The following is a 10,924-nucleotide window of genomic DNA, read 5'->3' as shown; positions in this document are numbered from 1 at the left end:
AGCGTTCTAGCTTTGTTATTGTTTAGTACCCGCCCCACCGGGGTGTTCGTCACTCGACTTTGCTATTTATTTTAGGTTTTAGCAGATGCTATTCTTCGTTCGTAGTCTTATCTTGATGTACATTTTTATTTTATACGTTTATTATAGTGTTGTGTGATTATTAGTCCTGATATTGTGTCCAAGAGAGCGAGAGCTTGGGGTTCCCGTTTTCTGTTCGCAGTCACGAGTTACCCCTTTCTCTCGTTTTCTTTCTTAGCTCCGGTGGGTGAGCGGATTTCCCATTTTCCGTTTTGTGCGTTCAACGGGTTCTCCCTCCCTCACCTCTCCCCCTACGGGTGTATGATAACTTACGAGTTATTTATTTTTGGTTACTTTTCAATAGTTAGCGTTATTTTTAGGTCCGTGTTTCGTCCTCTCCCCGTTACGGCTCGGGAGTAGTTATGAACGTTTTTCCACTCCGCCTTGAGTTCTACTCCGCCATGAGGGATTCTCAATGACTTTCGTTCTATTGTTATATTTATATTTTGTTTACTACATGGGACGGGCTTCATATTGTTTACATACGACCCTCCGGCGGCCCTTACTGCGGTCTCAGGCCACGGCCATATCCACAATAGCCATTGTTATTACAATTTTGTTATTATTCACAATAATTATTCAGGACCTTTCTTCTCCCTCCGGCTTCACCGGAGATCGTAAATACGCCTTACTCCATTTTTTATCCTTTCAATAGACTCATGCCTCAGATAAAGTAATGCGATACTATTGGTTGATGGTAAGAAGTGAAGCAGTGATGCAGCAATAACTAGACTACTGTCACCCGTACAGGACCTGGTGGATTAATATTTCCTGAGAAGAAAAAGAACCAACCAGTTCAGTTCTAGGGGCACTTCTGACCTACTAATTAGTCTCTGTACTTAAAGTATGAAAGGTTTATATACGCATCAGAACAAATAATAGATTTTTAAAGTAATTTGTATTTTTCCTAGCCATACAAGCTTGAATTTTTAAAGTTAACCTTACACCTCAACCACCCCTCTCAATTTTAATGTGAAAGGTTGTAAGTGAAGAGCTTTTGATTGGGGCTCCTCAACCTTGCTCACCACCTGTTGTTTAACTACCTCGTTAAACTATTTCAAAAACCGTTCCAGCTCACGCTGAAAACATATTCCCTATTTTGAAGGAGTCAGAAGACAGATCACCTAGATGGATTGCATCATGAGTGGGCTGACCATAGAGGAAGCTTATCAATGCCTCTACTATTCTAGCTATCAGTGAGGTGTCCACAAGGGATGCAAGCATGCGAAATTCAGACAGACTGGTAACCTACATAGTGGAACCCTGACCTTAATCTGATCTGGGCAAAGAAGTGGTCATCGAGATGTCCTCGGAGGGATACTTCCCTGAGGAATCCATCAGTAAGCTTCCTCCTCTGTTGTTGACATCCAAAGTCAACAACATGGATAGGGACCTGGTTCTCTAGGACCCCATTTCCAATACCCTTAACTGCTGAGATTGGGATGTCAAGACTATTGAGATCTCTGAGGTCCTAGCTGAGCAAATACCTAACAGACCCCGCCATCTTAGAAAATCCTTTCACCCATGTAGAAAGAAGGAGAACAGTCTTGGCTCTTTGTGAATTGATCCGCTCTAAACTAATCAAACATTTTTCAGGATCCCAACCCCTGCCTCCATCAGCAGATCAATCAGTGTACCTGATAACTGTCAAGACCCCATTTCAGGCTAGCCAGGTAATCACATCCTACCCGCATGTATCTAGGCATAATTTCACTTATCTGTAATAGAAACGCTTTAAATGAAAAGTCATTATAAACTCCCTTTGGATGGGGTAGGAAATCTCCCAATCCTTCCATAAAATGTCCAACAGACGAAGAGAGATAGGCTCAAAACACAAATACCCAGTAAGACAGGCGACAGTCCACCTAGACCCAATTTCATATAACCTCGTGTTTTACCAAGCCAGGTTATAGGAACACTACTAAAGTGAGCCTAACCAGTCTTAGAATAGGAAAATATTGACATTACATACAATTCCATTTCTCTCTCTACTTTCCATCTATTTTATGACAGGTAATTGGTCCCCTTGATTTTCTGGTTGAATAACTCAAGGTTTGGGGATTTTAGAAAGTGATACCTTTCTAAGGCTCATGACGAGGATGGCAGGTATATCCTTGCCAAGATTCTTGGAGAAGATATTACTTATGTGATTATATTCTATGCATTGTGTCAAAAGCTATTCTTTTGCAAAAGATTTCATTTTTATTTGATGTGTTGTAGTTATATATATTTATACAGTAATCATATGTTTTTCTTTAAAATATCTCCAGCAAATGACCTTATAAAATCATGGTGAATATATTTTTGTGCTAGATTGATTTCCTTTTATGTGCCCTGTGTTTAACTTTACATGCCACCATCTTCACCATATCTTGCCAAAGTTTTACAAAGACAAAGGGAAGATTAGTTTAATAAAAACAGAGATACTGATGGACTGTAACATGCAAAGAATTTTCTTATTTTTCATCCTTTATTTCAGTCCGTCTACATATGCGTGGAGAGGAGGTGCGGCCATTAGCAGATCTGCACACTTCCCAGAGATGTTGGTTACTAAAAGAGAATGGGAGGAAGATGGGTATAATGTTTGTCAAGAAAGATTCTGTGTCTAAATCTAGGTAATTGTGTGTCTATTTTTAACTAGTTCATTAATAAAGTTATTTTTATAATATGTTTTAGATAAAACTACCTATGGGTTTGGAGAAAATATAGTAAAATATTTCATCTTTAGGTAACTGTACTGTAATTGAGAAATTTTTTAATATAAATACAAAGTAGCAGGGTGAAGACTGATAGAAATGTCCAGGAAATCAAGAGGATAGATGAATACATGGACCTGATGGAAGTTTAGGCATAATGACCAGAGAAGAGGAGGGTCGAGAAAACTCACATCATATCTATCCCTCAAGAATTAAGGGAAGTTAAAATATTATTGATGATGATACAAGGACAAAGGATATATACAAGTGCTCGGTTAACAACAGCTTCCATTCCAGCAACCTTGTCGTTAAGCTAATTTTTCACATACGAATACATGGTAAGTGTCCAATGTTGACCCCAAATCACCAAGTATTTTTCATATTTTAACTAAATTAACTGTATTTATCTGAAATAAATAACTGTATTTACTATGCATTATTGCATTTAATAACCCTTACTTTAAAAATAAAATTAATATAACTTTATCGTTGATTGTGGTGAGCAATGAAAATAAAAAACAACAGCTGTTCATTTGTTTAAGTGTTCCACATAAGGTGCAGTAATCTTAAACAAATTAACAGCTGTATTTGTTAAAAACTGATGTTTCACTTAATTATATCAAATAATAATGTAAGTAATATACGCATATATACATTATCATCATATTGAGAAATAAAAATAGCGAATAATTAATCTTTTCCATTGTGTTCATTTATAAGTCTATGCTTTCCAGATCAGCTGATTAAAGCAAACTTATGAATGATCTTTTTTATCTCCCAAAAAGAAACAATTAATGCTTGAACTATATTATTTCCTTTCAAGCTAAATGGCATATCGAAGTTTAATTTTTTTACTTGTTAGTGGGTCTCACACACCAACTGACCTTGGTTGCTTTTCATTTTTTTTTTTTTTAACATTCATTTGTTGTGTGTTTGTATTATAATTATTTTATTTGTTAACTTCTGAGTCCTTTTGATCAGTAATTTGTGACAGTAAGATAGCTATCAATTGTTTAATTATTAGGATGTACAGTAGAGTAAAATATGTTTGTATTTTGTGGATTAAAATTAGATCATGTTTGTTTTGTTTGCGCTTTTCATACTGCGACTAACCACGTTTTCTTAATACTAAATTATCGTTTTCTTTTATTTTTCAGCAGACACTATTGTATTGAAAATATCACTGTCGTATTGTAATCTTTCATATGCTACTCATAGAAAGAACATATACTTTCTAAACTGTCATTGTCTGGTTATTACCTTAATGTTAATTTATTTATTTTTTCAGGTATTCTATTTCATTACTTGTAATGGGAAATAAGTGAAATTTGTTGAGCTTATAGGAATGTCTCAGTTTTTACAATGGAAGTTACTGGCAAAATGCGCTTCAAACGAATTTTCGCTTAATAAATGTTTCTAAAGGAATGGAACTCATTTGTATGACAGGTTGGTGTACGTTACTGTATAAGCCATCATAGTTTTCACTCTGTTCATTTATTGCTATTATTATTAGTTATTACTTGGACATATGAATACAGTGAACCCTCGCTACTTCGCGGTTCGATCATCGCGGATTCACCACTTCGCGGATTTTTTCCATAACCCATATATATACAGTATATATATATATATATATATATATATATATATATATATATATATATATATATATATATATATATATATATATATATATATATATATATATATATATATATATATATATATTATGCATGTATTTATGTATATATGTATTTATGTATATATGTATGTATGCATATATGTAGGTATGTATATGTGTATACATATAAATATATATATATATATATATATATATATATATATATATATATATGTATACACATACATACCTACATATATGCATACATACATATATACATAAATACATGCATATATATATATATATATATATATATATATATATATATATATATATATATATATATATATATATATATATATAATCTAAAGTAGGAAGATGTGATGTAGTTCTAAGGGAAAAGTATGGGAAATATGTCTGGGTAATAAGCAAAGCTCTACCTCCAGTTTGTTTCTTCATTATGATCAGAGATAAACGTAAACAAAACATTGGTTGCCATTTTTTATCGTGCTTTTTAGCGTGTTTAGGAAACGCATGATATAAAATCGCCTTTAATATTTGTGCCTGTTTTAGTTTAGGGTACTGTAGTACATGCATTAAGTGTTCTGTACATTAAAGGGTAGTTTGTTAACAGTACTACGTACAAGGGAAGGTTTTAAAAGTCTGAATATACATGTTGATTAATAGGTAAATATGGTGTCACTACTTCGCGGATTTTCACCTATCGCGGCCGCGTCTGGAACCTATCTACCGCGATAAACGAGGGTTCACTGTATGTCTCTTTTTCTCTCTCACAAGAGAAAATCTTTGTTTCCTTAAAAGGTCGCAATTAAATACTACACAAAGAATAAATTTATACTTTATTTATGTTCAATAGGAAGCTAGGCTTAAATCATGACATTTGATTTTGTTAGCTGATCTCTAGTTTTAGCCATTGTCATAATATATATGTGCTAAAAAAAGGTAAAATAATCCTAGTATTGAAGCCTTTGTAGTCAGCTAAGCCTCGGAAATGGAAAGATGCGAAGACTCTTCTGAAGAACTAGGCATGGAAAATCATCGATGACCCAAAGTTTCGGAAGCGCATTCAGAATGCTGTACCATCCTCGTTATTGCCAGCAATGCGAGAATTCTCTCTGAGGTCTCGATCCCCTACTGGGGTACTTAATGATGACCCTGACCCAACCCAGGCTCCCATGGGCGTAAGTCTAGAGTTGGATGAATCTCAGGGCGATGACTCTTAACAACCCTCACTGTGTGTTGCCTCAGCCAGCAAGCCCTAAAGCTTCTGTCATTAAGCAAGGAGAGCCTGACTATTCCTTCAAGCAGGTGTTAGCTTGTACGAGGAATATTAATAGCCTCCGGGATCCCATGTACTCCCCTCCCCAGGGGAGAGACACACTCTTGGATATGTTCTGCTGTGCCCTACGACCCAAAAATACTGAGTTGAGCTGCCCTGGTCTAGAATGGTGTCAAGGTCTATTAAGAAAATTGTCTATATTGCGGGAAAGACTCTAAGGGCGAATAACTCGTCTCGCTTACTTTCTCCACCTTTCATTAGACAGAGAAAGTATTCTGCTTGATGATCCCTTGCCATTGGACTCAGGTGTGTTGGCCTTGGCTAACAGCATGACTGTTGAACGGCTGGCAACTCAACAAATTACATTTGTGGCTACTGAAGCTGCAAACATGAAGAGGATTGCTAAGGCAACTTTGCAAGCGTCTTTATGGATTGACTACTGGTCTGGCTCGGTTGGTTATCTGACCAACAATGCGGATATGTTGGATCAAGATAGAAGGGAAACCTTTATGAATGTCCTCTTTCCAGGGCTGTGGAGTTCTTCACTCACAACACAGTCAACCAGTGGGCAAACTGGATTTTGAAGATTGTGACTATCTTTTTGAAATTCCAGAGGCAAGTGCTGAAGAGAGAAGCACTCTGTCTTCGCAACTCATCAGTGGAGGGTCCTACCCTGTTTTGTATGGAAGACATTGATGCAGTTGCACATTGCTAGGCAAGACTGCATTCTCCATAGGGAAGTTAGATCTCGTCCCCACTCTTCTATCCCGAGATCGTCTCCTGTGCAGCGTCAGACACACAAGAAGATGAGTGGGACCTCTAAGCAGAAGTCCAGTTTATGTTGAAAAGAGGTCCTATACGGGTCTCTAGGCTTCTACACTCTGACAGTCTGAATTTGTTTGACAGACTCCATTCAAGATAAAGACCACAGAAAGAGTCAGACAGGCTTTTAGGATAGGGGACTTCATGATAACACTGAATCTAAAAGACTTGTACTTCCAGATCCCAATCCATCCAGCGTCAGAGTACTTAGGATTCGTACTGCACGAGAAGATATACCAGTTCCAGGTGCTGTGTTTCGCCATGTCCACAGCACCTTAAGTATTCATTTTAGTCTCAACCAGGGCCCATACCCATGGCATTCGTCTCTTTCTTTACCTAGGTTGGTTGATTCTTGCGGACTTGGTGGAGACCCTTCTTCTACATCGTGAGACTACTTGCCTTTTGCCCAGATAAGGGGGTCATGGTAAAATTCGAGAAGTCAGGTACTGTATATTTTGGGATGCAGATAAACACCCTAGAAGGGAAAGTGTTTGGGTCCTAGACCTTCCTGGAGCGTCTGTTACCAAATGGTCGCCTTCACATTCGATCTCTCAAATGGCAGTAAAAGACCTACTGGTCTCAACACAAGAACCCTCCAGACCTTTGGGTTCTGATAGGACCAGAGTAAAACAGAGACTTGTGTTGGTGGGCGCTTGATGCCAACCTTCTCAAGGAAGTAGACCTTTCTAATCCCCCAGATTTGATGCTCTTCACAGATGCATCAAAAGAAGGTTGGGGGCTCACCTGTTGCAACACATGGGCTCTGGGCTGTGGTCTAATTCTGATCAGCAGTGCTACTTAAACTTCCTAGCTCCTTACAGTTCCTAGTGTTGATGATGGACAACACAACAATAGTGGTGTATCTAAATAAGCAAGCTTTGCCATCTGGCCATGGAAATCTTGCGTTGGATAGAAGAAAATAGACCACCCTGCCAGCACGGTTTATTCCATTCAAAATGAACATCCCAGGAGACAAACAGCTGAAAGACCTGTAAGATAGTCAGTACCAAATGATCTTTGCATCCCTAGATAGTCAACAAAGTCCTGACTTTGTGGGGTTCGCCGGTAATCAGACATTTTCGCGACATCCCTTAACTGGAAGCTTCCAGTGTATTATTCTCCAGTACCAGACCAACAGGCAGCCTTCCACGATATCTTTCAATATACGTAGGACAACATTGACATCCATGCATTACCCCCTACTGCCTGATGAGGAGATTCCTCAACAAGGGCATCTCAAGATCTGCCGATGACCCTGTTAGCTCCACTGTGGCAGCAAGCAGAATGGTTTCCAAATCTTCTATTTCTGCTGACAGAGGTACCAAGGGAATTGCTACTATTCCACCACCTGCTTCGGCAACCACATGCAGAGATTTTCCACAGCAGTAGCTTCCCTACAACTTTACAATCTATTCTCGCCGAAACTTTTCGCATTGAGTGGCAAAACAATGTCAGGGTACCTTAGGCAGTCGTCTACTGCCTTCTACCAGGTAAAGTGGACTATTTTCTGTGACTGGTGGTGTGGAAGAGGTCTCTCTCCACTCGATGCTACTATCCCCTTGATAGTGAAGTTTTTGTTATACCTCGGGGAGGATAAACTGCCCAATCTAAGCAGTGAAATGCTACCACTCTTAAGACCGAATAGAGTTGACATTTCCTCCTTAATAGATTTGTCTTTACTCTTACAGAGTTTTGCCCAGTCGGAAGTTAGACCTCTTCCCTGGAACATAGTGAAAATACTATGCTCCCTGAAAGGAGCTCCTTACGAAGCGCTGAATCAAGGATCAGATCGTGACATGACTGTAAGACAGTTTCCCTTCTCACCCTTTTCTCTGCCAAGAGGGTCGGCAAATTGCATGGTCTATGCTATGACATCACCCATTTAAGGGGATGGGGGCAAGTAACACTGCTTTGTCCCAGAGTTTATTGCCAAGACTTGAAATCTGTCTGTAGCATACTCAAGGTCCTTGACTTCCCGATTTTTAGCCTTCAGAATGTAACAAATGGTCGTGATCAGTTGTTACTATGTTTTGTGAAAGTGCATAGATGCTATCTCAAGCACACATCAGGAGCTCAGCCACAAATCATGCATCTGCTTGCGAATACGGGTTAACTACTGCACTGTAATTGTTCAGTGGCTACTTTCCTCTTGGTAAGGGTAGAAGAGATTTCTTAGCTATGGTAAGCAGCTCCTAGAAGGACACTCCAAAATCAAACCATTGTTCTCTGGTCTTGGGTAGAGTCATAGTCTCTGTATCATGGTCTTTCACTGTCTTAGGTTAGAGTTCTCTTGCTTGGGGGTATACTCGGGCACAGAATTCTATCTTTTTTTCTCTTGTTTTGTTATAGTTTATATAGGAGATATTTATTTTAATGTTACTGTTCTTGAAATATTTCATTTTTCCTGGTTTCCTTTCCTCGCTGGGCTATTTTCCCTCTTGGAGCTGCCCCTGGGCTTATAGCATCCTGCTTTTCCAACTAGGGTTGTAGCTTAGCAAGTAATGATGATAATAATAAAACCCAGAGCTCATGACGTTGTGGGCATTTGTATGTCCCTAGCGTTTAAAAGAAAATTCTCTATGGTACAGGTACTTCAACAGGAATTTGGCAAAGGAAAGCAACATTCACCGCCCATTGCCTGAAAGACGTAAAACACAGAAATTTAGATACCTTTTACTCTGGGTCCTGTGGCAGCTTCTCAACAAGTGGTTTAGCTACCTCAGCTCCTTTACAGGACTAGTAGCAGTCAGTCGAGGGGAGAGGTTACCTGGTATTAGTCTGGGATGAATAGATAGTTTGGCTGGCCTTTTCTTCCTTCATCTTCCCCTCTCTTGGGACACAACATCCAGTTGACAATACAAGCTGGCCTACCTCAGACTACTGGCGAGAATAATTTTTACTTGTGCGGCCTGGAATATCTATTATCACTCCTTACTCTATCTGGTCAAGTTTCAGTAATTGCTTTCCACTTATGGACCATGATTGCCCAGGCCGTGAGATTGAACAACATTTCAGGCTGAGAGTTTCATGGGGTGTCAGGGTATTCCCTTCATGCTTCATCAAGCTCAGGGTTGTACCCTAGGTTAAGTTTCCTACCAGTTGGAGTTTGGACTTCCACCCAGCTAAGGGTGAGTCTCTATAGTAAAGAATGGAAGGTTTGTATTTTTGTTGGGACAATTACAAATTTGGAAGTAATTTGTATTTTTCTTAACTATACAAACCTATGTTCTTTACTCATACATGTCCCACCATCACCTGATTCCCCCAAGAAGTCCTGCCTGCAATCAAAAGTTGATACCTCGTGCAAAAGATTACGGGTAGATTCCAGCTATGCGGAAAACTTTTATCTGTAATAAAGAACTCAGGTTTATAAAGTTACAAAAAATACAAATTGCTTCCAAATTTGTCAGTGTTCCAATCTAAGCTATATTCAAGCACCTCAAAATACATAAGAAAAAGATTGTTTTTCAATATTAATCTTACCCGATGATCATGTAGCTGTCAACTCTGTTGCCCGACAGAAATCTAAGGTCGGGATACGCCAGCGATCGCTATACAGGTGGGGGTGTACACAACAGCGCCATCTGTCGAGTAGGTACTAAGGTACTTCTTGTCAACAAGAACTCAATTTTTCCTCTGTCGTGCCACCGGCAAGACCTACTTGGATACGCTGTTGATTCTGGAGTTGTTTTTCACGATTTTGGTGATGTATTCGCTCTAGATTTTAGCCTTCGCTATTCAGGAACCTTTATCATTAGCTTATCAAGCTTTTTGATTTAATTTGGATTAATTGTTAACGAACTTTGCTAGATTTTGGAATTCCCCCTTGACTATTTCTACAATTCAAGTTGTCTGACCATTCTCAAGTCCCTAAGTACAGGCAGTGTAGCGTTAGGGCTTGTTCTAGGCGTCTTCCGAAGGCCTCCATAGATCCTCACACCGTTTGTTCCAATTGTAGGGGTAAATCCTGTCAATTGGAAGATCGATGTGAGGAATGCGCTGGGCTTTCGGAATTCGATTTTAACGAATTCCTTAAAAATGCACGTAGGCTAGAGAAGGATAGGATCAGGAGGAGTTCTTCTCGCTCTTTTGATTTTTCCTCCCCATGCCCCTCAACCTATTCCTTCCCCTGTAGTGGTGACTCCCGACCCTGCTACTAGTGCTCAGCCCTCCATGGCGGACATGATGCGTGCCATTCAGGCTCTTGGTGACAGAGTGGAGTCATAAGCTAATGACCGGAATCAACTTTTGGCAGATGTCAAAGAGTTGAAAGCGCATAGTGCAGTGGGAAGTGTAGTGAGTGCAAGTGAAGTGAAAAGTGTCAGTGTCAGTGTTGCGCATGAGGGTACATCTGTTCGTGCCAGTCGTCCTCCCAGTCCGGGACCTCTTGCAAGCTCCCAAGCCCAG

At 39.3% G+C, this 10,924-nt stretch overlaps 1 protein-coding gene across 2 annotated transcripts in view; it reads left to right on the top strand.

The window, feature by feature from the left end:
* The window catches only part of LOC137657873 (actin-related protein 6-like), a 103,409-nt gene extending 100,174 nt beyond the window's left edge, over positions 1-3,235 (top strand). Inside the window, exons 9-10 of one of the 2 annotated variants that reach the window (XM_068392487.1) lie at positions 2,558-2,693; positions 2,854-3,233. In XM_068392487.1, the coding sequence (XP_068248588.1) occupies positions 2,558-2,687 (130 nt within the window). In that variant the 3' untranslated portion in view covers positions 2,688-2,693; positions 2,854-3,233. Of the gene's footprint in view, positions 1-2,557 lie in introns of both variants that reach the window. The other variant, XM_068392479.1, reaches the window with a different exon arrangement.
* Positions 3,236-10,924: the final 7,689 nt, after the last annotated feature.

This window comes from Palaemon carinicauda, chromosome 1, assembly GCF_036898095.1.
Source record: "Palaemon carinicauda isolate YSFRI2023 chromosome 1, ASM3689809v2, whole genome shotgun sequence".
Taxonomy (NCBI): Eukaryota; Metazoa; Arthropoda; class Malacostraca; order Decapoda; family Palaemonidae; genus Palaemon; species Palaemon carinicauda.
This window is presented reverse-complemented; position numbering and strand designations above follow the sequence as displayed.